This window comes from Lynx rufus, unplaced genomic scaffold (genome assembly GCF_022079265.1).
Source record: "Lynx rufus isolate CCGP_SWC_20201006 ecotype Redwood Valley unplaced genomic scaffold, mLynRuf1.p SCAF_6, whole genome shotgun sequence".
Classification (NCBI taxonomy): domain Eukaryota; kingdom Metazoa; phylum Chordata; class Mammalia; order Carnivora; family Felidae; genus Lynx; species Lynx rufus.
Window position 1 is genome coordinate 143,289,364 of NW_025814878.1, and position 27,563 is coordinate 143,316,926.

The 27,563-nt window shown below is 51.2% G+C and overlaps 1 protein-coding gene and 4 non-coding genes across 5 annotated transcripts; 4 read left to right on the forward strand and 1 right to left on the reverse strand.

Annotated features, from left to right (window-relative positions):
• Window positions 1-3,320: 3,320 nt before the first annotated feature.
• PRSS16 (serine protease 16) lies at window positions 3,321-11,583 on the forward strand. The gene is made up of 12 exons (XM_047103073.1): window positions 3,321-3,393; window positions 3,469-3,629; window positions 4,367-4,466; window positions 5,090-5,219; window positions 6,466-6,589; window positions 6,841-6,918; window positions 7,009-7,056; window positions 7,606-7,896; window positions 8,472-8,613; window positions 10,699-10,878; window positions 10,956-11,101; window positions 11,208-11,583. The coding sequence occupies exons 1-12, from the start codon at window positions 3,321-3,323 to the stop codon at window positions 11,274-11,276; spliced, it is 1,542 nt and encodes a 513-aa protein (XP_046959029.1). The 3' UTR covers window positions 11,277-11,583.
• A 3,901-nt stretch (window positions 11,584-15,484) lies between these two features.
• TRNAI-AAU (transfer RNA isoleucine (anticodon AAU)) lies at window positions 15,485-15,558 on the forward strand. Its single transcript has one exon. It is a non-coding gene; the product is annotated as a tRNA-Ile (tRNA).
• Window positions 15,559-15,867: 309 nt separating this feature from the next.
• Window positions 15,868-15,941, forward strand: TRNAI-AAU (transfer RNA isoleucine (anticodon AAU)). Its single transcript has one exon. It is a non-coding gene; the product is annotated as a tRNA-Ile (tRNA).
• Window positions 15,942-20,568: 4,627 nt separating this feature from the next.
• Window positions 20,569-20,641, reverse strand: TRNAV-UAC (transfer RNA valine (anticodon UAC)). The gene has a single exon. It is a non-coding gene; the product is annotated as a tRNA-Val (tRNA).
• A 5,061-nt stretch (window positions 20,642-25,702) lies between these two features.
• Window positions 25,703-25,776, forward strand: TRNAT-AGU (transfer RNA threonine (anticodon AGU)). Its single transcript has one exon. It is a non-coding gene; the product is annotated as a tRNA-Thr (tRNA).
• Window positions 25,777-27,563: the final 1,787 nt, after the last annotated feature.

The following is a 27,563-nucleotide window of genomic DNA, read 5'->3' on the forward strand; positions in this document are numbered from 1 at the left end:
CTGCACACAGATGTGGGTAGCAGCTTTATGCATAATTGCCAACCTTTGGAAACAAGATGTTCTCCAGGAGGTGAGTAGATAAGTAAACCATGGTATAGCCACACGATGGAATATTATACAGCACTGAAAAGAGATGAGCTATTGAGCAATGAAAAGATATATAGGAACCTTAAACGCATATTGCTAAATGAAAGAAGCCAGTCTGGAAAGGCCACACACTATATGATTCAACTCTGCGATATTTGCAAAAGGCAAAACTATAGAGACAGTAAAAAGATCGGAGGTTGTCAGGATTAGGAGGGATGGAGGGAGGAACAGGCAGAGCACAGAGGATTTTTAGGGCAGTGAAGCTATTCGGTATGATACTATAATGGTAGACATACATCACATATCTGCCAAAAGCTACAGAACGCCCAACAAGAGGGAGTCCAAATGCAAACTATGGACCTGGGATGATAATAATGTGTCACTGTAGGTTCAGCAGTTGTAGTAAATGTGCCATTCTGATTTGGGACATTGACAGTGCAGGCGGTTGTGTGTGTGGTGGGGTAGGGGGCATGTGAGAACTTCCCACTCAATTTTGCTGTGAACCTAAAACTGCTCTAAAAAATAAAGACTACTTAAAAGAAAAAAAAAAAAAACAGGAACCAAAACAAGCAAGCAGAAAGAGTAAAGGGCATATTCAAGAGCTTCTTTGTCAAGTTTGCTAACACTGCGTTGGCCAACATCGGCCACAGGGCTCGGCCAAAAGAAAGGGGGAAGGCACGACAAGGGCACACGAAGAACACCATGAATAAAGGGAGGGGAGAAGAGTTGGGGTTATTAATGCAATAAACCCACCACAGTAATGAATTATTTCTAGTTAATTTGATGCAAAAAGGTCAAAATAAAAATCGCCTTTTTTTTTTTAACCTGGTTATGTGCTCCACGTATTCTAGCTTCTCACTCTAACTCCATCACCACCCACGCCACGATCATGACCATCCCTGCCACTTACAGCATTCCTAAGCCCCCCCATGCCTCACGGTGTCCTTAACTCCACCTCTGCTAGTCATCTCGTCACTGTGTCCAAGATGGGTTGAGAGGCTCTGAGAAAAAATCGTTTTTATTATACATTACTTGGATATTAAAATAAACAAACAGATGGGACAGGAAGGAGGGAAGGGAGGGAGGAAGGAAGGAAGAAGAAATTTTGCTATTAGGTCGAAGTAAATGTTGAGAACATAAACTTATCACAAACTTAGGAAAAGACTGATCCGGGGCCCCTGGTGGGGCGGGGGGGGGGGGGGGGGGGCGGTGCTCAGTTAAGCACGTGACTCTCGATTGCCGCTCGGGTCATGATTTCACTGTTTGTGAGTTCGAGCCCCCTATCAGGCTGTGCGCTAACAGTGCCCAGCCTGGTTGGGGTTCTCTTTCTCTCCCTCCCTCTCCGCCCCTCCCCTACTCACGCAGGCACACACACTCATTCTCCCAAAATAAATAAACAAACTTCCAAAAAACACAGACTGATTATTCTGTAGCCAGGCCAGCAGCCACCAACTCAATCTATCAGCGATAACTGTTTTCAAGGCAATGAATCACTGTCAACCCCTGCCTTTGGAAGGTCAGCCAGTCAGACACGGGTTCGCTCCAACAAACAGGCCCCTGAGCGCCACCAACCAGTCTCTCCCAAACAGTCACGCTTCCACAGATCGTGTCCACAGATCCACAGATCCTCGTCCTCGCTTCCCTGAGCCCCTTCCCCCAAAACATCATCCACCCCTCAGCTCTCTCAGGGGCCGGTGCCTTACCAACCCAGCTCCCTCCCCAAATGAGTTTTGGCTCTGTGTTTCAAGAAGTGGGTGGTGGTTTCACCATCCTTTGAGAAAGCCCCTTCATCGAATCTCAAACACCTCAATTTCATTTTTTGCTGCGATTACATTTTTGATTCATTTTCCATTGCTGATATTCTTGCGTGTCGGATGCGGCGGTGTGGCCTTCACAACCATACGGTTTTGTCATAAGCAGTGACTCGGGTAGGCCTCGGTTCCTTTGTACCGTGTGTTAACCAGATTCGGCAAAGTACCGACACACTCTGATGGAAAAGTTTCATCCATTCACTCCACGAATATCTACCGAATGCCTGCTGTATGTTCAAAACTGTTGTTGGTCTTAGAGATCCAGAGAACAAAACAAAGCAAAACAAAACCTGTTTCCATGGAAGGAAATTCTGGTGGAAGCAAACTGGCAGCTTTTTAAAAAGGAAAGTACGCACTGTGTCTAACTTGATTTTTTAACAAGAAATGTCAACTTCAACAGTGTTGAGAGGCAGCGCAGAGAGGCGGGCACAATCAGGTACATGAAGCACAGAAGGGCCACGCAGAAAGGGACAAGGGCATGGGCACTCGGATGGTCACACGTCTCTCCAGCGCCAACCCCTGGCTTTGCGCCCTGGTTCTCTTCACTGAAATTTCCGTCTCAAGGCTTTAAGCCACTTTTTCTCAAGGTGCTGGTTTTTTTCCCCCCACCACCCCCCTTGGAAAGGGGGACAAAGAAGGTAGGTGTCTCTGCTGAGGATTTGGAAGTAAAGTCAACTTTAGTCTCAATTTTATGTTGGAGAGGCTGTTTCCAGCCCAAGAACGGGTGCCTTTCCTGGACCGTTTGGGGATCAAACCCACGACGTCGGGCTGTCGGCGCCACACTCTGCCCGCCGGAGCCAACCAGCCACCTGGCCAGACCTCCTTTTTACTTAAAAGGGTAAAAAGGGCGTTGACGTGCTTGTGTCTCCTTAAAAGTAAAGGAAATCCTTCTTCTTCTCCAAAGGAGGCTTTTTTAAGAGAGGTGAGACTGGGGGGCAGTGATAAGGTGATAAGACAGACGGGGAGACCAGGAAGCAGACAGGGTGAGACCTGGACAGAGAGTCACTCAAGTAGAGAAGACGACAGCGGGTGAGGGACGGAGGAACAAAGAGAGGGCAAGGTGGGGCAGCGGGGCGACCAAGGGGCTGAGGGAGGGGGCAGGGCGAGGTCCCTGCGTGGAGACCCAGAGACCAGAGGCCAGAACGCAGACTAAGGCATAGAGAGGGGGAGGCTGAGGGACGGCTGGAGGGAAAGTCACGGGACAGAGAGGGAAACTGGATACTCAGGCACCACACCCGCAGGCCCCGTGTACAGATGGCGTCCCTGCCCCGCTGTACTGGTTCTCACAGACGCCTGTCCCCGGAGAGGCATCTGGAAAGAAACCCGAGCTCCCACTGAAAGGCCACAACCTCAAAGTCCAGCCCCAGAACACGATAAAGGTCCTGAGTGGGCGGGGGAACAGAGCGCGGAGGAGCGGACAGCATGGCCGGCAGGCCTGGCCCCCCACGGCTGGGCCCTCTGCTCCTGCTCTCCCTCTGGGGGTCCTCGGCTCCGGGTAGGAAGAGGCCGCGGGTCAGGCAGGGGCTCCTGCGGGGGCCCGGCTGACTCCCTCCCCGTCTGTGTCCCACAGCCCCCCTCCTCAGGCGCCTGGCTGAGCACATTGAGCGGTTTCAGGAGGGCTCCGGCCCGGGCCTGGGTTTCGGCCCAAATGCATCGGTCCCCCCAAAACAAGGCTGGCTGGAGCAGCCACTGGACCCCTTCAACACATCCGACCAGCGATCTTTCCTGCAGGTGAGGCCGGGGGGCGGGGGGGCGGCTGACGCTTTCTTCCCCAGCTCTATCTGCCCTCAGTCTCTGTGTCTCTGGGCCCCACGGGCTCATCCTGTGCCCGCTGCCCGTGCCCCTGTGGCCTCCGGTCAGCCCCTCTGGTCCTTAGTGTGCCCTTGATCCCCGGGCCCCCCTTTCCTTCTTCAGCCTCCACTTCCCTTGTCCCTCAGGCGCCGTCTTTGACCCCCTTCTCCCTGTCCTTCGACCGAACAGCAAATCCACCACCAACATGTAGGGCTCAATACGTAGCAGAAACGGGGACCAGCTTTGGAAGCAGACCTACCTCCCGAGAGGAACTGGAAGGGATCTGATGGATGAACCCTTGCCCCATTTTTCACACCTCCTGTGTGCACAGTGTGTGCAGGTCAGCTCCCCCAGGCCCTGCTTCCGAATCGGTCTGCACCCGTCACTTATCCTCGGCTTAGCGTTTCCATATACAGCCAGGGCCCCCGCCGCTGGCCAGTGTCCTGGACCCTGGGGACACAAGGGTAAAAACGTCGATGAACTATCTGCTCCTACAGACCTTGCATTCTAGCTGAAGAGACTAACAGGAGAGAAAGGAACATAACTACACAAGCCGAGTTCACACACTACTAAGTATATAAAGGAAGACCCATAAGGGAGAGAGACCATGGCGAACTGGGAATACAGAACAGGTCAGAACTCTCAATCCTCATCTTCTTCTCCACCCCACCTCTCAGCGGTACTGGGTGAATGACCAACACTGGGCCAGCCGGCATGGACCCGTGTTCCTGCATCTGGGGGGCGAGGGCAGCCTCAGGCCTGGCTCAGTGACGAGAGGTAAGAAGCAAGGCTGGGAAGCTGGCGGGGGCCGGGAAGGGCGCCCCATGTTGTCGTGCGGTGAGGCGGGAGGGCTGTAACCCCCTGAAGAAGTTTTGGGGTGATGGTGAGGTTCGCGGGGTCCGGAACCCACGGCCAGGACAGAATTGTTGAAGACGTCTTTGGTGCAAAAAGGTGACTTTATTGAAGTGCGGGGACAGGACCCGTGGGCGGGGAGAACTGTACCGGGGTCGTGTAGAAGGGCTGGTTGTACGCCATGGACTTGGGGGAGGTGAAGTCAAAAGGGAAGTTTCCAAAGAGACTTTCACAAGCTCAAGACTTACCGGAGGCCCAGCTGTGGTCAAGCTAAGGTTGTTTCTCCCTCTGGCAAAGCATTAACATAAGACAGCAGGGACTTCCCGGACTTCAGGCTATTGATGGGGTTGCCTTTTGCTCCTAAACTGGTGGAGACTCTTATCAGTTCAGCCGTTTGGTTTTTTTCTCCTTTCCTGTTCTGGGGTAGCCTGGAGTGTCCAGGGACTAAGACACAGATCCCACCTTGAGGGTGGGGGTGCCCGGAGGCTGCACTCTGCCCTCAGGTGGCCCCGCGCTCCCTCATCACCCCAACCGGACACTCTTCACAGGGCACCCCGCAGCCCTGGCCCCAGCCTGGGGGGCCCTCGTGATAGGCCTGGAGCACAGATTTTATGGCCTGAGTATACCTGCCGGGGGCCTGGACGTGGCCCAGCTCCGCTTCCTGTCCAGCCGCCACGCGTGAGTGAGGGTGGGGGAGTGTTCGGGGTCATGGCGCCGAGGCCGTCTGTATCCGGGCACCTCTGCCTCTGGGTGGCTCTCCGCCACTGCCCAAGGTCGACCTCCCGGTCTCTGGTCCACGTTTCCTTCGCTCTTTCAGTGTCTTATTCTCTCTCTGTCTCTGGGTCCCTGTCCCTCCCTCTCTTTCTCTCCGGCCACATTTTCATCTCTTCCTGCGTCACTGCAGCTTCCCGGTCCAGACCAGCAGCATCTGGATGACACAGCCTCCCCACTGGTCTTCGGTTTCTGCCCTTGAGCCCGTCAGCGTATTGTACACACGAAGCTACAGTGACTGGTAGAGCATAGACCAGACCACCCTCTCCCAGCTCACATCTCCCAGGGTCTCCCATCTGCCTCACAGTCAAGTCAAAATCTTCACAGGGGCCACGAGGTCCTACTGGCTCTGGGTCCCCGTTACTTCTCTGGCCCCCACTTCCGCACACTCACTGGGCTCCAGCGACGCCCGCGTCCTTGCTGCTCTGAAGGCTTACAGGCACATTGCTGCCTTGAGCCTTTTTCTCTCTGCGGGGAGCGCCCCCCCCCCGTATTTGTATGGCTGTCTCCCTCACCTCCTTCCCTAGACGCTCTTCCCAGACCCCAGTGCGTCCCACCTGCTTTGCCGTCGGCCCCAGGACTTACCTCTCCTGGTCTCCGGCTGTGTCAGTCTCGGCCTTTCTCGGTCTCACTCTCGCCTCTGTCATCTCTATCTCCACCTCTGTCTCTGTGCCTCCCCGCTTCTCTGTCTCCCCACGTTTTCACAAGCTGTACGGGGTTCTAAGTGCCCTAGGAAGGCACTAACTGCAGCCTACTTCGGAAAGTCCGGGAAGACACGGAAACACCTAGAAAAGAGGATGTAGCCACATGGCAACATGTCCCTTTCTGACGGTGTCTCCTCTTCCTCCAGCGCCCCCAGCCCTCCCCGTATCCCCCAGGTTTCTGCCCGCGCTGCCTGGGAGACCCTTCCTCCCCCCTATAGCCCGCAGTGAGGAGGGTGGAGGCTTGGCGGCGGGGGGGGGGGGGTCCTCTGGCCCAGGTGCGCACTTGCTGAGATCAGGCTCACACACACCGGTGACAAGAGCCCTGGCTTCTGGCCAGACCCCCCCCCCGCCCCATTCGGGTCTCTGGACCCCCACCCGTGCAGAGGCGGGGGGTGCATCCTCGGGGATTCCCGGCGAGGAGGGCCCACCGACCTCCCCGCTGCCCCTAGGCTGGCTGACGTGGCCTCCGCCCGCCTCGCACTCGGCCGCCTCTTCAACGTCTCCTCCTCCAGCCCCTGGATCTGCTTTGGAGGCTCCTACGCCGGCTCCCTGGCCGCCTGGGCCCGGCTCAAGGTCCCCGGGACTCTCCGGGCGGGCTGGGGTGGGTCCCGGTCTCAGGCGGCAAGGGCACCCCCGCCCCCCAGGCGCCCCCCACACACTCCTGCCCCCCGCCGAAGGGCTTTCCGCAAGCTGTCGTCTCCAGGGTCCACGTGTAGAGGGGAGGGACTCGCCCCCGACCGCAGTGCAGGCGGTGACACGGGGGCGGCGGGGATGGGGTTCTAGGACCTGGGCCCCCCAGGCTGACGACGGCTGTCCTCCCTCAGTTCCCCCACCTCATCTTCGCCTCCGTCGCCTCCTCTGCTCCGGTGCGGGCCGTGCTGGATTTTTCCGAGTACAACGAGGTGAGGGCGGCGGGCGGCGGGTGCGGGGTGGGGGGGGGGGTCCTTGGTGCAGGGAGTCCCCTGAAACCTCCTCCCGCGCTCCCTCCACAGGTGGTGTCCCGAAGTCTGACGAGCGCGGCCGTCGGCGGCTCCCCGGAGGTAGCACGTGGGGCCAGTCCGCGGGGGTATGGGGACGGGAGAACTTGGAAGGGGGGGCAGAGAAAACCGGGGGAGCTGGCAAGGTGGCCGGGTCTGAGAGAGGACCGAGACCGGGAAGGTGGGCGGATTTGGGGACGTGGGATGGGGCGGGGCCCGGCGGGGTCGACCCTAACAGGAGGGCGAGGCTCTGCGGGGGGCGGGACCAAGGGGTGACGACCCTATCAGAAGGGCGAGACTCAGCGCGGGGCGGGGCCGCCTCATAAATGGGGCGAGGCTCAGCGTGGGGCGGGGCCCGGGGTGACGACCCTATCAGGAGAGCGAGGCTGGGCGCGGGGCGGGGCCTAAGGGGACAACCCTATCAGAGGGGCGAGGCTCCTCCAGGGGCGGGGCCCGGGGAGGTGGTCGGGAGGAGCACGGTCAGGGGGCGGGGCCTCGGGCGGGACCTCTGAGGAAGTGGGGCGCTGGGGGGAAGGACTCGGGGTCCTGGGCCGGTGAAGGCGAGGCCCGGGACCCCGAGTCCTCGCCAATGCGGCCCCTCGCTCCCCGCAGTGCCGGGCGGCGGCGGCCGCAGCCTTCGCGGACGTGGAGCGGCGGCTGCTCGCGGGCGGGGCGGCTCGCGCGGCGCTGCGGGCGGAGCTGGGCGCCTGCGCGCCCCTGGGTCGCGCGGAGGACCGGGCGGAGCTGCTGGGGGCGCTGCAGGCCCTGGTGGGGGGCGCCGCGCAGTACGACGCGCAGGCGGGAGCGCCGCTGAGCGTGCGGCGGCTGTGCGGGCTCCTCCTGCAAGGCGGGGGCAACCGCAGCCGCTCCGCGCCCTACCGCGGGCTCCGGCGGGCAGTGCAGGTGAGCGGCCTGGGAGAGTCCGCCGGCGGGGCGCCTGCTCCGCCGCGTGTCCTGCGGTGGGCGTGACCCCTTCTGACCTTGGTCTCCCGGTCTGTGAAGGGGGGTGACGCCTCAGGGCCGGGGGAGGTGCGGAGAAGCCGGTCAGGGGAAGCGCGCGCTCTGCAGGTGTTAGCGACTACGACCGGTCCCTATTTTGCGCTTCCTGTTCGGTCCACTCCCGGACCTGCAGCGGAGTCTAGCGCACAGCAGGTGCTCCGGTAGCGTTGACGGAAGAAAGAAGCCCTGGGGACATAGCGTCCCTAGAGACCGAGATTCCAGCCTCGGGATCCACGGCTAGAAACGGCTGTTCCAAGAGATGGTCACACGCCCAGGGTCTCACAGTCACCTAGTGCCTTCACCTCTAACCCACAGGGACCCAGGCACCCACTCGCCCTGACCCCCGACTCCCAGGAGAACTCTGTAGCTCTTCTGACCTCTGACCTTTGACTTGTAGGGACCTGTGTATGCTTTCAGGCCCTGGGCCCTGACTCTCAGGGACAGGAGTAATGTGTGTGTGTGTGTGTATTGTCCCCTAGGTCGTCATGCACAGCCTGGGCCAGAGGTGTCTAAGCTTTTCCCGAGCAGAGACAGTGGCACAGCTGAAGGTCACAGAGTCCCAAGTGTCCGGTGTGGGCGGCCGCCAGTGGTTGTACCAGACTTGTACTGAGTTCGGCTTCTGTGAGTGACCCGCCCACCCCTCACCCCTGAAACGTACATTCTGCACTGTGCCCGGACAGGCTGTCTCACACGTGGTCTGGACTTGTTTCCATTTCCATAGGACCCTGGCCACACTGCTGGGCCTGGTTTTACCCATAGGTGTGGGGCTGGAAGGTACATAGCTGTACTAGAGTGTGCCAGAATCCCTCACGCACACAGTCCTCACATGAGTGATATGTGTCCCTGTCCCAGGAGTGGCCCCACTCTCTCCCTAGTCACTGGCCTAGAAACCCTAGCACATTTTACATGCCTCCTTCCCTTTGTCCCATAGCCTGTCAGCCACTGAGTCCTGCCCACTCTTCATCCTGGACAGCCCTCCGGTTCACCCCAACCCCCTTTCTATTCCCAGCTCTGCCACCCTGGTAGAGGCCCCCATCCGCTCCTGCCTGGATCCCTGACCCCACCTCCTCTCTGGTCTCCAGGCCTTCATTTCACCCCTACAATCCACTTTCCTCACCGAGAGAAGCTTTTTCTAAATATGACCTTGTCCTTCCTCCCATGGCTTCTCAGTGACCCTTGGGCAGGGTTGCCACATACAATACAGGACGCCCAGTTACATGTGAATTTGAGAAAACTTTTTTTTTTTTAGTGTGTGTCCCAAATATTGCATGAGACATACTAAAAAAAGTATTTGTTACCTGAAATTCAAATTGAACTGGACATCCTGTAATTTCGTTTGCTAATCTGGGTCCTCTACTCCAGAGTTAAGTTCAAATCCTTTCCCATCTCCTGCAGGCAATGAAGATATGGTTTAAAGCAAAGCGTTCAAATTCCAGCTCTATTTCATAGCTATGTGATCTTGGGCAAATAACCTAAGCTCTCTCTCTGTGCCTTAGTTTCCACGTGTGTATAATGGGAATAACAGTAGTGCCTCTCATAAGGTTGTTTCCAGGATTAAAGGAGGTAATATCTGTAACATGCTAAGAATAACACTGGTAGGGGCGCCTGGGTGGCGCAGTCGGTTAAGCCTCCGACTTCAGCCAGGTCACGATCTCGCGGTCTGTGAGTTCGAGCCCCGCATCGGGCTCTGGGCTGATGGCTCAGAGCCTGGAGCCTGCTTCCGATTCTGTGTCTCCCTCTCTCTCTGCGCCTCCCCCATTCATGCTCTGTCTCTCTCTGTCCCAAAAATAAATAAACGTTGAAAAAAAAATTTAAAAAAAAAAAAAAAGAATAACACTGGTATACAGTGAGTTCTCCCTAAGTAGTAATTATTGTTACTTCTACAAGACTACACATTTCAACCCTCAAATACACCAGTTTTCCTAACACCTCAGGAACTTTGCACATACTGTTCACTTTGCTTGGATTACTCATCTTCCTCTCGTCACACAGTTTACTCATCTTCAAGTCTCAATACAAGATGCCCCCTCCTCAGGAAGCCTTACCTGATTGCTGGAGAGAGGTCCGCCTCCTGGCCTCCCCTACCACCCCCCTCAACTGCTCTGTGTTTTTTCTCATTAGCACTTTGCAATCTCATCCCACAGACCCGGTTGCCCATCTCCCCCTGTGCACTGCGAGCCCTGTGACAACAGAGCCTGGGACCGTCTTGTCTTGCGTTCCCAATACCGGTCACCATGTATGTGAGCATACAATAGGTGCTCCATGCCTGGTGAAGAAAGGAATGACTGAATGTGAGGCTAAGGGAGTTAGATTTAGCCTGGGGGCACTGGGGAGGTAAGGATTTTAAGCAAGGGAGACGTGGTCCAATTTGTGCTTTAAGTTCCTACGCTCCCTTGTCTCTCTGGACCTGTGCGCCTGCTCTCTCCCCTGTTCAGGCTGCTTTTTCTTTTCTGTCTTCCTCACTCCTGAAGGTTTTATCCCTGGCATGGGATAGCCTCTCATGCCAACTGGGATTCCTCCCACCCCAGGTCTTTTTCCCTCCCAGCCATGACCAGTCTGGGCTGTCACTGTGGGTGGGGTCTCTCTGACAGGATTGTGAGCTCACCGGAGGGAGGGTATGGGGCTGCTTGGGTCATCACCAGGGGAGACTCTATGGTGACGATTAAAGGCTGTATGCCCCACGCTTACAGATGTCTCCCCCCACAGATGTCACCTGTGAGGACCCCAGCTGCCCCTTCTCCCGGGTCCCGGCACTGCCCTCCCAGCTAGAGCTCTGCCAGCAGGTGTTCGGGCTCTCCACCTCCTCCGTAGCCCAGGCCGTGACCCAGACCAACTCCTACTACGGCGGCCAGACCCCGGGGGCCACCCAGGTGCTGTTCGTTAATGGTGAGCGTCCCTCGGCACCTGAGCCCCGGGTGGGCACCTAACCCCGGCGTGGCATGCCATCCTTCCTTTCTTTCCAGGGGACACAGACCCCTGGCACGCGCTAAGCGTAACACAAGCCTCGGGACCGTCGGCGTCGGCCCTTCTCATCCCCGGAGCCTCCCACTGCATGGACATGGCCCCCGAGAGGCCGTCAGACTCCCCCAGCCTCCGCCGGGGGCGCCAGGTAAGAGGGCGGCCGCGCTGGGTTAGTCGCATTCGTTTGCGCGTTAATTTGCCTGCCCCTGCCCTCCACTGCCGGAGTCTGACTTCCAGAATTGTCCCCTCCCCAGAGCATCTCCCAGCAGCTGCAGACCTGGCTCGGGCCGGCACAGCGGAGCCAGGCCAGGGGTGGGGACTGAGGGCCCGGACCCTCGCCACTCCCTGCGCGGCCACCTCCTTCCCGGACGTGTCCTCTGGACGGGAGAACGGAGCTTGTTTGGAAAGAGGGGATTGCCAGGAATCGGGCTTCAGCTTCTGATCCGCACACAGACTCGTTGCTGCAGACCTCTCACTCCCGAGAGTGGATGGCAGGATAAGTGGAGGAGTAATCTTGTCGTGCATCTTGGTATCTTCTTTTCTTTTGTAGGGAGCATTTTATTCATTGTTTCGTGGCTATCTCTTTTATTGTGTAAAGTATCTTAACGTAAACCTCTTTGTGTAACATAATTCGGGAACGATCTCCCACTGACTTATTTTTTGTCCTACTCTCAAAAGCACAGCAACCTTGGTAGGTTCTTCGGGTCCCAAAGGGACAGGGAGTCAGCTTCCATCTCGGTCTGTTCGGGCTGCGATAACAGAACCCTGTGGATTGGGTGGCTTATAAACGACAGATATTGATATTTATCTCACGAGGTTCTGGACACTGGGAAGCGTGACATCAGGGCACCGGAAAATCAGGTGTCTGGGGAGACCTCGCTTCCGGGTTCTCACTCAGCCGGCTTCTCTCTGGGGCGGGGGAGGGGCAGAGAGCGGGAGAGAGAAGCCCAAGCAGGCTTCACATCAGCTCGTCAGCTCGGAGCTGGACCCCGGGGCCAACCTCACCACCAGGAGGTCATGACTTGAGCCGAAATCAAGAGTCAGGGCACTTAACTTGACGTTGCCGGCCGGGCGCCCCAAGGAATATCGGTATTTTAAGTCAGATGTCAAATGTGCTGCAGCTCAAATTCTGCTCGGCTCCTGGGCTGGGTGCCCTGCTGAGCGAGCCCCTCCCTCCCCGCTCAGGCCCTGTCCCTGCTTCTCACTGCCCCCTCTTCCTCAGGCTCTTGCTTTCTCCTGGTCTCTGTCTCTGTCTGTCTCCCAGCCGGTCTCCTGTTTCTCTGAATATCCTCATTTCCATCTGTCTGTGGGTCATTCTGTCCCCCCGTTTATTTCTGTGCTGCAGTCTGTGTCTGTGGTGTCCTGTCTCTCAGTCAGTGTCCCTCTTCGCCGCCTCTCTAGGTTGTCTGCCCCGGCTAGCTCCCCAGCGGCCGGTGTCTGCCTTTCCTCCTCCGTCTCTGCCTCAGTTTCCCTCTCGTCAGATTCTCCCTGTCTCTCCTCGCTGCCTTCTCTGTCTCTGAGACCTTTTCGGTTTCTCCCCTGCCATTTAATCTTTGTGCTTCTGTCTCCGGCTCTTAATCTCCTTCCCAGCCCTTCCCTCACCGCCGTTTCCCACAGTTCCACACCTGCAGCTTCCCGCCCTGGGGGTCTAGGGCCCTGGTCCAGCCTTCACGATAGGGGAGCCCCAGGCTCTGGGGGAGGTGCGCCCACCCTCAGGGGTGTCTGCTGAGCCTTGGTTCACTCGGAGCGCGGCCTTGGGAACAGGAAGTAGCGAGTCAGGGAGGCAAGTGCCGCTGGGGGGCTGGGGAGGGCAGGGGGAGACAAGTCGGGATGAGGTTTGGGGTTGGTAAGAGAAGCCACAAGCCCGCAGTCCTGTGAGGAAGTCCCTGCTCGCCTGTCTGGACTCTGAACCCTGAGTCCTGACTGTCCCCGCTGACCCCCCTAACCCCAGCTCCGTTCACCGGGTCCTCCCTGTGGGGACAGCCCCAAGCTGAGGCCTAGCGTGTATGTTTACACGAGCTCCGAGGCCTGACACATGGAGGGTGCTCGGTGCCCGTGGGGGATGAAAGAACCAGGTCTAACGTCAGCGCTTCCCATGCTTTGCCGGATGCAGCTGCTCGCACTCTCTTCTGCAAACGTCTTCTCAGCCTGCCGTCTGAATGGACCTGGCTTTGGTGCCCGGCTCCCTTCTCGAGCATTCTCAGAGCTCCCCCAGCGGTGAGTGCGGCACCAGGCTGAGCTGCCCTTGTGCCGAGATCCTCGTTCCCTCTGGGCACGGGTCTGCGGCGGCCCGCGCACCAGGCTGGGCCACCTCAGTTGACTCGGCTGAGACTCTGAGACTGCCGGGCGAACAGCAGTACTGTCTGTGTGGGTCTGTATTAGGGAAGGATGGAGAATTCTGAGGTACTCTCCCTTCCTGGTGTCCTTGGCCCATACTTGGCCCCTACTACCCCTTCTCTATCTGCAAACCACGATGATTCTTGCAAAAGGTAAATCAGGTCACCTCTGCTTAAAAGCCTCCTCGCTTCCCATTAGAACTAGAATAAGGTTGGAATTCTTCCCCCGGGGCTACGAGGCCCTTCGGCCTTTGGCTTTTGACTCTTTGCACTCAACTCCCACTACTCCCCACACTGCAGGCCAACCACTTGGCCTCCTCGTTTGCTTCAGATCTAAAGCTGATTCCTACTTCAAGTCCTCGCATTTGCTGTTCCCTCTGCCAGGAGGTGGTTCCCTTCAATGACCTTAAAATGACTGACTCCTTCTTAACATTCAGGCTCCACTCCAATGTCACCTCCAGGAGGCCTTTCCTGACTGCCTCTGTGTCCCAGTCACTCCCTGTCACATTACCTGTTTTACGTGCTTCCCAGCCACAAGCACCACCTGAAATTACCTTGTTTTATTTTCTTTCTAATTCGGCCCCCTCTGTACTAGAATGCGCTGTCCCTGAGCCAGGGGACGGTGCTCTCCTGGTAAACACACCCCTGTGAGTTCTGCGTTTCACAACCTGTGCCGTTTTCACCCGAACTTGGTTCTCCAGAAGCTCAGCGGTCTACCAGATCAAAGATCGCAAAGCACTTCTCAGGACCAGGAGGGCTGGTAAATTTGTGGTCCACCCACCTGTGACTTTGATTTACCGGTTATGCGCTATATCCTAGAAAACACTTGAATTCGAATGAGGATAAACAGTTCCGAGGAATGTAGAAACACTGCATTCTGAGGGTCCCTGGTTTGTGCCACACACACTCCCCCAGGAAGCGGGACCCAGTGGGGCTTCTCACCTTCTCTGGGGGTTTGTGGGCTGGCGCGGGTGCAGCATGACCTTATCCCAGGGCGCGAGCTCCGGGGGCACGTGAAAATGCCTGTTCTATGGCGCCCTCACCAGAAGAGACTCTCAGCTTCACACAAATCTCTCACGCTGAGTCTAGAGAAGACCAAAGGTGAAGGACTAGTACCACCTGATCAAAAGATTTCCTACTAAGCTGCAATAATGAAGACGATGTGGTTTGGGCATTGCATGTAGATAAACAGATCAACGGGGCAGGACGGAGTCCAGAAGCAGACACACACACACACACACACACACACACACACACGCGCGCGCGCGCGCGCGATCAATTAATTTTCTACAATGATGCCTAGGCCAATCAGTTGAGGAAGTCTTTAAAACAAATAATCCTGGAACAACTGGATAAACTACAGACCTTCTCTCAATCTCTTTTGCAAGCTTCTTTGCAACTTGGTATCCGAATGGGTCTGGGTTTGGTGCCGGACTACTTTCTCTTCCCAAGCATTCTCTGAGCTGCAGAGCGTGGGGGAAAAGATTAACCTCACCCCTATCTCATACCATACTCAAAAATTAATACAAGTGGAGGTAAGGCTAAAGCTATAAAATAGAAAAATCACTTATGACCTTGTAGTAGGCAAATATTTCTTAGGGAGGAAAGCATAGCATAAAATACATTAAAAGGAGCAAACTGACATTATCAAAAGGATACATTGGCATTATCAAAATTTAAAACTTCTCATAAAAAAACTCATTATAAAACATCACTAAGAAATGGAAAGGGAAGGAAAAGACTGAAGGGAAACACGCACACTACGTACGTCCGACCAAGGATCTGCGTCCAGATTGAAGAACTGGAAATCAATTTCAGGAAGACAAGGCTGCGACACGTGGGTGGGAGAAAGGAAGCCCCCCGGGCGGCTTTGGTCTGAATCCTCTCGGGTCAGAACCAGGATCTGAGAAAGACTCGCGACAGGAGGGTTCGTCCATTCAAGCCACGAGTTAACCTTCTCTGCTTTTCCCATCTCCGCGGTGGGGGAGAGCGAAATGGGAAGAAGGCGGGACTTTTTTTAAAAAACTGTCCGTCTTTGGCATTTTTTTGTTTTGTCCTCTCCTCCCTTTCCTCCTCCCCTCCTCCCCTCCCTCTCCTCTCTCCCCTCCCCCTTCCTCCCTCTCCTCCAACTTGAAGAACCGGTGTCCAGGATTTTTGTTTACATCTTCACAATAGAGGCCGCCCTTCCGTCGGGTGGCCGGTTAGCTCAGTTGGTTAGAGCGTGGTGCTAATAACGCCAAGGTCGCGGGTTCGATCCCCGTACGGGCCAGGCAGATACCGTTTTACCGTCGCTGCGCGCGCAGTTCCCCTACCCGACCCTGGTGGACCCGACTGCTGAAGTCAAACACTTGCGTGGAGCTGTGGGACCTTCATGTCTTGTTATTATGATTTTAAGAAGTAACAAACGAAAGCTAGAATAGAAAGTGTTTTTAAAAGACATTGAACAAAGGAGCGGGTACATTTAGGCGAGGCGGGGCCAGGATGAGAGAGAATTCCTTGGTTTGTGTTGGAAAAAAAAAAACTGAATTGGTTTTGGCTTATGTAACACGTCCCGCAGACCGAGAGGTCCTTCCTCGGTGGCCGGTTAGCTCAGCTGGTTAGAGCGTGGTGCTAATAACGCCAAGGTCGCGGGTTCGAACCCCGTACTGGCCACAAGGGGGCGGCTTTTTGTTACATTTAAACACCGGAGTCCGTCAGTCTAAGACTCATCCCCAGCCCTCAACCAATGCGGAATTTAGAGAATTTGAACACGGTTCTCTGACTTCCCTGCTTTAGTAGGTCCTTGTTTGATTTCTGTCCACAAAGGTCAGCAGGGACCTGGAAAAAGAAAAAAATTACCTTTGTGCGATTTTTTTTTTTCCATTGGGAAACTGATTCTTGCCAACGGAAACTGGCCTGTTTGGATTATTTCCAACTGGGAAGAAATTGTAAGACCACCCGCACTTTGTGCACGTCCACACTTGGGGCTTCACTAGTTGAATGAGAGATGAAACGAGATGTCTGAAGCTATATGGGAAGCAGGCTCCTATTAATATCGACACAGGAGGAAAGAAAGGCAGCTTCGTTGTAAACATTCGGACAGCGGGCTCACCGTTAAAACGTTACTTTGGGGGTAAAAATATGTTCACGTGTTCCAAAGTTAGAAAATATTAAAAGGTACAGTGAAAAGTCTCCTCCCGCCCCTGTCATGCACCCAGTAGTGATTTCCAACTTCTATAGGAGACCCCTTAGGTATTCTTTCCACTTCCCTTTGCACAAGCAAATATTTACATAAACTCTTGTTTTCTCTTCTTCCCCTAAGAGTCAGCACATGCGCTCAATTTGCCTTCTTCACTTAGCTATATAAGGTGGTATCTTTATCTTATCAGCGTTTTGAGAGCTTTCAAGCAACACTTTCAATACTGTGCCTTTGGCAAAATGAAAGCGTAGTTTCAAAAAAGTTGGCATATTCAGCAAAGTTGAACCTGAAACGTTCTAACCTTTTGTATCACTGTTGGAGGCAAGGCACACAGGGAGGCAGCTTGGGGAAACTTGAGAACAGGTGGAAATGTTCAAGCAAAGCACTTTCTGCCCGACCCCTAAAGAAAATTGTGCATTATTAACAAATTTGTTTAAATCGCTCCACTCTTCAGAATGCAATAATTAGCCGCTATTCCGTGTCTGGTAAATGCTGGAGACGTATGACTATGTGAAAAAAGCAGAATTCGAAACGGTGTGTGTAAGATTCCGATCCTTCCATTTTAAAACAAGCTTTATTATGGGATAATTTACGTACAATAAAATGCACCCATTTTAAGTGTAGAATTTGATAAGCTTATTATCAGTGTCAGAACAAAGCTGTTATCTCTCAAGCTACACGTTAGCCCTACGCTACAATTTAACCGTTACAATCCCCCAAACCTCCTCTGTGCTTTGTGGTAGTTAGAAGAATGTCCCCCCAAAGATGTCCACCTCCTAATCCCTGAGGTCTATGAATATATTATTTTGCAAAAGGGACTTTGCACATGTGACTAAGGATCTTAAAATGAAGTGATTTTCCTGAATTATCTAGATGGGGTCCAATGTCATCACAAGGGCCCTTCTAAGAGGGGTCAGGGTCACAGAAGGAGATGTGACATAGAAATAGAGGTTGAAGAGGTGCAGTGCTGTTAGCCAAGGAATGCCAGCAGCATCTAGAAGTTGGACAAAGCAAGGAAACAAAATTCCCTCTAGAGCTTACCAAGCCATGCAGTACCGCTGACCCATATTGGACTGACCTCCAGGACAGGAGGAAAGTAAGTGTATGTTGTTTTCAAGCACTGAATTTGTGGTAATTTGTTACAATCACAATAGGAAACTTACATACCCCTTCTACTCCGTTATACCCCCATCCCAGCCCCGGGCGACTATAGATGTTCTTTCTATCATGATGGCTTTGCCTTGTCCAGAATTTCTTATAAACCATGTAGTACGTAGTCTCATGTTCCCGGCTTCCTTTGCTCAGCCCGATATCTTTGAGATTCGTCCATGTTGCTGCATGTATCAGTCGCTTGTTCCATTTTCTTGCTGAATTGTACTCCCTGTACAGACATATCACCGTCTGTTTTCCATTCACATGTGAATAGACTTTTTCATATGAAGATTAATGTCACAAGTCTTTGTGTGGACGTATGTTGTATTAGTCAGGGTTCTCCAGAAAAGAGAGAGAGAGAGAGAGAGAGAGAGAGAGAGAGAGAGAGAGAGAGAGATCTTAAAGAACTGGCGCAGGCAGTTGTGAGGGTCAGGCAAGCCCACATCTGCGGGGTAGATCAGCAGAGTGGAGACGCAGGAAAGATCTGAGGTTAAAGCTCCAGCCTAAAGGCAAGGTGCTCAGGTGGTTAAGTGCCTGACTCTTGCTTTTGGCTCAGGTCAGGATCTCACAATTCACGGGTTCAAGACCCACATGGGGCTCTGTACTGGCAGCGTAGGGCCTGCTTGGGACTCTCTCTCTCTCTCTCTCTCTCTCTCTCTCTCTCTCCCTCTGTCTCTGCCCCTCCCCCTCTCGTGCAAGCACACACTCTCTGTCTCTCTCTCTCAAAACAAATAAATTAAAAAAAATTTTTTACAGTGTACTGGCAGAATTCCCCCTTCCTCAGGAGAGAAAGGTCTTTCTTTTTTCAAGGCCTTCAACTGATTGGATGAGGCCACTCACGTTATGAAGGGTAATTCGCTTTACTCAAAACCTACTGGTTAAATGTTAATCTCATCCAAGAAACATCTTCGCAGCAACACCTAAACTAGTATTTGGCCAAATATCTGAATACTGTGGCCTAGCCTTGTTGACACGTAAAATTACCCAGCAATGGTTTCATTTCTTTTGGGGTAAATACCTAGGAGTAGAATTGCTGGGTCATTTGGTCAATGTCTGTTTGACTTTATAAGAAGCTACCAAATATTCTCCAAAATGGTAAGGCCATTTTACTTTCCAATTAATACTTTGTGAGAGCTCCATTTGTTCCAGACTTCTCCAACATTTGGTATTGCCAGACTTTTAAATTTTAGACAGCCGATTTGAAACATTTAAATAGACTTAAAGTATTATCTCCTTGTGGTACTAATTGGCATTCTCCATAACTAATAATGAGTTAGTTCAACCGACTGAGCCACCCAGACACCCCTGATATTTCTTTTCTCATTTAAGAAGTTTCTTGTGACACCTACGATGGTTTGAATTTTTGTTGTAACAGTTACCCCCATCTATTTACCCTTACATAACTTGTTTTTCCCCCAATCTGGTCCTGGACTTCTTCTGTCACAGAAACTTCCTGGATTATAAATTTAATTATTATGACATTTTATTGACGCTTTTTCTTTTTGTTTTAATTTTTTGTATTTCTGACTTCGTGTGATTTTTTTCAAATCCAAAAAAATGCTTATTTGAGGATGCCTGATTCAATTTTGAGAGCTGTGTTACAGTTTTCTTCTGCTTTTTCACTTTTGGAGGAATTTTCATCAGCTAAAATATTTTGCCTTGGCGTTTTCTTATAGTAGCTTTGCATAAATAAAGCTCATTCAGATATTGTGGGAAGAGACTTGGGATCGTTTACAGGATTCCTAGTTCAAGGCCATCCTCTTCTATCCCTACATAAAAATACAGTATCTTTAATAGATGTCTTTGGGGAGAGGGCTGGGGGTCCACTGGGAAAGAGTTCTGTGTCTTCCGATTTTTATGTTTCCCTTGGTCTTGGGGGATTCTGAATCCCCCCCTTCCTTCTTTTTTCCTTTACCAGCTACTCTCTGCGGAGGGCTTCTCCTCACTTTCTTCTCCCCCAGAAGTTTCTGCTGCTGCTACCGTCTCAGGACTGGCGTGCGTGCCCAGGTTCCTTCACAGTGTTTTAAGCTGAAATTTCTATTTGAGAGGAGGAGAATTTTAGCTGAATGTTGGGATCTCAGTTCCCATTTTCTTACTTCTAGATGGCTTTTCTGGAGCTCCTTCCATTCTCCACAGAGAGTCGCCTTTGGGAGCTCTTGAAAGGCAGATCTGCTTGACGTGGGTGTTTTTAGTTCTCCTTTACAGGGAACTTGAAGTCTGTCTTCTAGTTGGGGAGAAGGTATGGCTTTAATGTTGTGTGCGTGTGTTGTAATACGTGGAGAAATTCAGATCTGGGCGATTGGTATTATCCTCAGGTTTTAGATTACCACCAAAATGAGGAGACATTTAAAAATCACATAGTGCTTTAAAAAAAATAAATAAGTGTGTTTTCCATTGTATTTAATAGTGCCAAATTTTCCCACGTGGGTGCTGTAGCAACTCTCTGCCCTCTAGAGCGTGAAAGTTCATGTTTCCTTACAAAACCACAAAACAACATCTGACCTGCTGTCCTTCAAATCTGCTTCTGTGGGAAACTGCACATGTCTAATTGCATGAAAACTGGAGCCTTCCCATTTCTGGCATCCAGCACTTGGGTTTCCTTTAATACACTGCTCAAACCTGCTAAAGTAGATGTTGTTTCTGCAATTTTAAATCCTTAACATTGTAACTAGGATGGAATTAAAATAATAATCTTTCCAGTCAGGCCCTGGCTGTGCACTCATTTAAAATATTCCACATTTGCTGCTGATGGTTTTCCCCCAACCATCACGAAAGCCAGGGAAATCTTCTGTGCAAGCCAGCGTGGCCCCACACTGCACAGCCCAGTTGGGCGAGTGTCCAGAAGGGGAAACTGAGAGCACAACCCACTGGGTTCTTGGCTATCTAAGTGTCTGGAAGGAAAAGAGGAACCTTCCAAACCTCTCCTGAATGGAAGCCAAGGTAAGTTTGTGGTTCCACTGGGAATCGAACCCAGGGTCTTCTGCGTGTAAGGCAGATGTGCTAACCACTACACCATGGAACCTGAGGGCAACCTATCTCCCCAGGTGCTCTTACTAGAATCAAGGTAAGAAAAGAAGACCAAAATTAGGTATAGATTGTTATTATGATTGAGAACGAAGTCCTGTGAACTTGGCCCAGGGAGCATGTATGGGACAGATGAACTTTACATACACAAGTTTGAAAGTCTTAATGAATACTGTCACCTGAAAATATAGTATGAAAATGACTTCAAATGTTCGGAGACACCCTCCATTTTTCTATCCTCCTGGGACACTCTTAGTCTGGTCAACATTTATTGTTTTTCTGCCCATATTTATTGAGAGCTTACTATGCTCCAGACACTTTTCAAGGCTCTGGGATACAGCAGTAAATACAAAGGTAAAAAAAAAAATATATCCTTCTTGAGATGACACTAAAAAAGTGCATTTATATTGCATGGAAACTATCCTTGAATTCAGCAGCAGCCGCACGAACTCCTTCTCTGCCCCTTGTCCTGAAACTCCTGCATGTTTCAATAGGCAAGATCAAAAACCACATCCATTAAGATCAGCATCAACCCCACCATTAATATCTAGTGTTACTGTGAAATCAGCTTAGAACTTGCAGACCTTGGAAAAGGGTCGTGAGGTTGTTTATATGCCTTGTCCCCGCGAATGGCAAGTTCGCGGCCTTGACGTGGCTGGAGTATGTGTGCTGCTGGCTTATTTCTTTGTGCCCCCACATGTCCGTGCATGGAAGGAAAAGTTCTCAGACACGGAGACTGAGTGGACGTGCGGGGCTGCCTCTGTGAGAGAGAGAGAGAGAGAGAGAGAGAGAGCGCAGCAGCCGTGGCCCGCACATAGCCTTTATTTCATCTTTCATTAGATGTGAGCATCAAAGAATATCAGAGCAAAGAAAGAGCACACAGGATCTTTAGACATGAGCCAGACACACGTCTGGTGGCGACGTGAAGGCACGAAGGAGCGCGTGTGGTTTCCAGGAATGTCAGCGAGTTACAGCAGGTGTTGTATCTAAACTGTCCTCTGCGGGACTGTGGGGCTCTGTATCTCACGCGTTCGACAGCCTGGAGACCAGAACAGTGCTGACATTTCGGCCGGTACCCCGATCCCCCCTCCAGGACTTACAATACACGCTCTAGAAATACCTCCACACTCCCCCAGGCAGCAGGACGAGCCTGAGCCGGTAGCAAAAGATGTGATGAAGTCCTTGAAGCTGTTCCAAATACATATCACGTTCCAGTACATGCTAGGTGTCAAGGCACCCATGTTACAAAAGTAAGAGTAAATTGCAGAGGTGTGTGAGCCAGCCAGACACTTGTCATAGAAAGGAGAGAGTAGCTCTTTTTAGGTGAAAGTCTAGGAAAGAAAGACCATGGAGGTTTTAATGAATTCGGTGGAAGCAACTTCCAAAATGGAGGCAACTTGAACTTCAGATGCTGCAGTGAGAAAGATGAATTTTGGAAGACCAGACAGCCTCCACCCAGGCCGGGACCAAGAGCACCCGTAATATCCTAGCGACAATCCCCACATCCCTGAAAGTGTAACGGTTTGTAAAATGTACGAAGGAGAAAATACAGTGCCTTATTTCAGTACTCCAATTTATTTAGAAACTAAGAACGGATTGAAAAGGAGGATGAAACGTGTGTAAAATACTGAATTTCAAATAGTTAAGATACACTTTATACCCACATCTCCTACCAATCCTTTTTACATTGGGCTACTGCAAACATACTTAAGAGTTAAGATAACTTACAAAGCGCTTGATGTCCCTATTCAAATTGTTTGCTTTTTGTATACAATAATATCAGGACTTCTTAAATGATGGCATTTTCCCTTTCTGTACCAGGGGTTCCTTTGTGTGTTCATGTGAGAAACGGTTTCTCTACTGCTCTTATCGTTTATCATAAAATTTCAATATTTAATATAAATCAGTTAAAGCAGTTCTGTTCAAGTGAGCCCTATAGCTCAAGACATTTCTGAAAAAAACCATTAAATATAACTAGTTTCTGTGTAGGCTGGAAGGTTGAGTTTCTATTGAGGGTTCTTACTTATTTTTTATGTGCATCTAAACATTTCCAATGTTATTTACCAGTGTTGCATCCACACGACTCCTGAAACAGAATGCTAAGGGCGCCAATGACAGTCACAGCAAAGTTTGTTGCTACGAGAGGCAAGGCCGACCGATCGGGACCGACACTTTTGATCAGAGTGCGGCCTCGAACAGCCGGGGTACAGAGTTTTTATAGCCGACCACATCGTCTTATCATCACCTGGGAACAGAACAAAGAAATAGTTCCCAGATGAGGTGGAAACAGTTCCCGGATGGGGTGATTATTTTAGACTTTCTGCCATTAAGTCGCAACCAGTTGATCTCCTTGACCCTGCCTCTGGCCCACTTTTCTTTGAACTTTTGTTCCCTTAATTGGTGAAGCCTAATTTACAAGAGTATGAAGTGTAATTTACAAGAGTAAAGCAAGGCTGTTATCTCTTAACCTTCAGTGTCAGCACGAAGCTGTTATCTCTCAAGCTCTAGCTTAGCCCTACACTACAATTTAACCCTTACACGAGTTGTAAATATATTAGTGCCTTTGGTGCCTATTATATGCAAAAATGCAGTGAGGGAAGTTTACTAATGCAATTGGCTTGGTCCCTCTGTTTGCAGTATAGTTTGAGAGAGAGAGAAACACACAGGATAAAAAAAAGAGAAACATGTAGGATAGAATATCGTGATAGTGGATTGTTATTTAGTCTACCATATTAAAAAACATGTTTTCTCCCACACATGTAATCGTCCTCTGAGGGTGTGCTATTTCTAACCTCTGCTACAGTTTCTTGCATGCTGGATTTATTGCTTGTTTACTTTCTCGAATGATAGAATAACATACGATATCTTCGCAGTATTTTATCTGTTTAAATTGATAGAATACCAAAAAGTAAATGAATCAACTTGGCAGTCACCATTAGGAGTTAAAAACTATAAGTCTTAGGATTCATTCACATCCTCAGGGATATGACAAATCAAATTTAGGTGAAAGTGCAGAGATCAACCAACTGCAACATGGTATTTCACAAGCTCGAAAGGAGACAGACACGAAGATATATCCAAAAGCAAAAAGACCTTAGCGGAATGACATCCATCCTATCATACATAAAAATGTTCTAAAGGATAACATCACTGGCTCTTTATTATGAAAAAATAAAGGAATGTACGTCTTGGAAACTGAGCACAAGATGAATTGGTCTGAGTCCCCGAATCACACACTTGAGCACCTCATGTCTGTCTGTGTCTCTAAACCAATCACATCTTCCTGGACCACAGATGCTTGCTAATGAGAAAGGCGTTTTGAAGGTGTTTCCTGGAGAAGGTTGAGGGACGCAGTGAGTATCTCGTCTAAAAATCAACCCAGACTTTCGAGATTCAACCACGGGCTGGCTTGCTCTTGTCCTTTTAGCAAGTGTCTTTCTTCCTCCACGATTTAGGCGAGCAGAGAATGACTCGGAGAGAAATTGGCTCCGCTGTTCCCTCGTCTCTCCTGATGTTGACCACACTACACAGTGGAAGTAAGGTTCGTACACAAGACAAAGCCTCCCTAATCCAATCATCCCCCACTTTCTGGTCGTACAGGAAGACAACCAGCACCTAATTCCACCTGTGTCGAGAAAGCGGTTACGTTTATCTCAATACGAAGAGAGAGAGAGGAGGTGGAATTTCCTGACTATTCTACGTCAAGTATGGGCTGTTATTTACATTTACGAGTGGTCGATTACACCCTCCCTGTGGATTTACAGGCGGCAGCTACCAGGGAGCAGGGCTGGGACTCCCTGTAGGTCTGGCATATCAGATTTGTCTTCTCCCTCTCCGGCAACACCAGACTCTGGACTCTGCTGGTTTTAAGCCTCAACCCTCAGTTTCCCAGTTCCCCCGTGTCACTCTTTTCCATTTTATTTGCACTTCCCGCCGCCAGGCAGTGCTGCAAAATTGTCACCTGAACTTCCTCTTTGCAGGACCAGGCCTGGAGGTCGCCTTCACTGATCTTTTGGGGCTTTTCCTTACCGCCTGTCCTCTTCCAGCTAAGGGCTTTCTGCACCACCACCACCTGCCCTCCCCACCCCCACCCCTGCCTGGATGTCGCGGGCGGGGCCGAGCAGCCAGGGCCCAGTGACTCTGCTCCCAACCAAGGGCTGAGGAATTATTTCTAGAAGTTTGTGGGATTGTATTATAGATCCGTGTGTTTAACTGGCGCGTGTCACAGCGCACTCCCCCAGCGTTGTCCCAAGGATAGAAACGATCTCAAGGATTTGTCCAGCTCCAGTTTCTTGGGATGAGAACATATGCCTTTTCCCGGGTAATGTTTAGTATCCGTTTTTCGGAAAGAAGGGGATCGCTATCAACTTTAAAGAGGAAAAAGGAGGGTGAGAGTAAGAAGACGTCTATGCAATATTGCTTGGAGGGAAAGTGTAAGAAAATAATACGCCAGTAAAGTTCTAATGTGTTTTGATACTCATATATAATTTCTTTTTTATTTTTTTCCAAGTTTCTACTTAAATTCCAGTTAGCATGCCAGGGGTGGAATTTAAGAAGCGTGGTGTATTTTTAATGCCTCCCATGTGCCACGGCAGAATGCCACTCTCCGCAAATACGGAACATAGTTGCACGTGGGATAAACGGCCACCGCTGAGCGACAAAGGGAAGAAAACCGCCAGCGCCTGAGCGCCAGCATTTCGCCAAGTGATTCACTTCAGGAAAGCCTTGGGTCGGCGCGGCTGAGAGGCACCATTGTCCCCCGTGTGGCAGAGTCCAAGCTGAACCCACCTTCCATACCAAGCAGTTGTGAAGACTCCGGGAAGCGCGACCGTCTGGCTGCCTACTGCAACGGTCCAGTGGCTGAGGAAGTTTTTATTCCTGGTGCAGCGTATCGACACTGCTGTGCACCTTTCGGGAGAAAGTAAGAAAACGTGATAAAGATCCTGAGAATTAGTTTGGATGCGCTTTTGTTGGGCAAACATTCTGGAGAACCACACTGGTCAGACCAGACAGTGACATCACCCTCAAATTACATACAAAGGAGACTGCCCTCGCTGTGGGCTCCGTGGCTTAGCTGGTCAAAGCGCCTGTCTAGTAAACAGGAGATCCTGGGTTCGACTCCCAGCGGGGCCTTTCCACACGAGCTTTTGTGATTTAGTAGCTGAGAAGTGGACAGAATTTGAATTCACATCCCTGAAGCACCAGAGGTAGAAGGGACAGCATTAGGGGAAGACTCTTCTTTAAAAACAAAAACACACTTCTCCCAACAGGACAGTGATAGAAATGCCGAAATATCTGTGCTGAGAGCGGAGAAACTCAGATCTTGTTCTACGACTATGTCCTGGGCACGGGATTGCCTAGGAAAAGTGGGGTTTGCCCCTTGGTCTTCTTTTGCCACTTTAGACCAAACCTCAGGCACTCACCACTTAGGTTATACACGATCTCTGTGACTGTCTTCGTCATTTTCGCCCCCTAGAATCTTTCCCAACCAGGACGTTGTAAACAGCTGTTTTTCTTGACTGGCTCCTTGAATGGCCATTTCCCCCTCCCCCATCCCCAGTTTTGCATCAGATCGCTCTCTGGCCCACCGAATAGTGAATCGTGTGTTGGACCAGAGCCATGCTTCTCAAACCTTGGCGAGGACATGAATTACCTGGCGTTCCATTAAAATGAAATATTTAATTCACCGCATCTTGGGTGGGGCTTGAAATCCAGCATTCATACAAGTCTCTGGTGACTGATGTCTATGCCACTGTTACAAGGACCCTATTTGGTTTAGAAAGGCTAGTGACTTAGTGATCTAGCTTCAGTGGTTGTGGCTTTTGCCCCCCGCCCAAGGTAAAATTGCTATACAATACCGGATAACTTTCAAGCGCACATTATAATTAGACATCTGTATGTACTACAAAGTGATCACGGCCAAAATCCTAGTTCCCTTTCATTACCATACAATTGACCCTCTTCTTCCATTCTGCCCGCTCTCGAATCCCCTTTCCCCCCTGGTAACCACGAGCCTGCTCTCTGCCTCTATGAGTTTCTTTTTATATTGTTTTGTTTGTTCATTCGTGTTGTTTCTTAGACTCTCACATATGAGCGAGATCATACAGTATTCGTCTTTCTCCGACTTCTTTCCCGTAAGTGTAATATCCTCGAGGTCCATCCATGTTGTCAAAAATGGCAAGATTTCATTCTCCTTTACGGTTCAATACTGTTCCACTGTATATATACCACATTTTCCCCATCCATTCACCTATTGACGAACGCTCAGGTTGTTTCTGTGTCTTGCTTATTGGAAATCATGCTGCAACAGAGGCGCCTGGGTGGCTCAGTCGGTTAAGCGTCTCACAGTCCGTGAGTCCGTGAGTTCAAGAGTCCGTGAGTTGGAGAGTTGGAGAGTTGGAAAGTTCGAGAGTTGGAGAGTTCAAGAGTTCGAGCCACACAGGCTCCAGATTCTGTGTCTCCCTCTCTCTCTCTGCCCCTCCCCTGTTCATGATCTGTCTCTCTCTGTCTCAAAAATAAATAAAAACATTTTTCAAAAATAGGAAAAAAATCATGCTGCAATGCATGTAAGAGCGTATACATTTTTTCCAAGTAGTGTCTTCATAGTCTTTGGGTAAGTACCCAGAAGTAGAATAGCCAGATCCTACGGAAGATCTATTCTGATTTCTTTTTTTTTTTTTTTTAATTTTTTTTTTTTCAACGTTTATTTTTGGGACAGAGAGAGACAGAGCATGAACGGGGGAGGGGCAGAGAGAGAGGGAGACACAGAATCGGAAACAGGTTCCAGGCTCCGAGCCATCAGCCCAGAGCCCGACGCGGGGCTCGAACTCACGGACCGCGAGATCGCGAGATCCCGCAAGATCGCGAGATCGTGACCTGGCTGAAGTCGGACGCTTAACCGACTGCGCCACCCAGGCGCC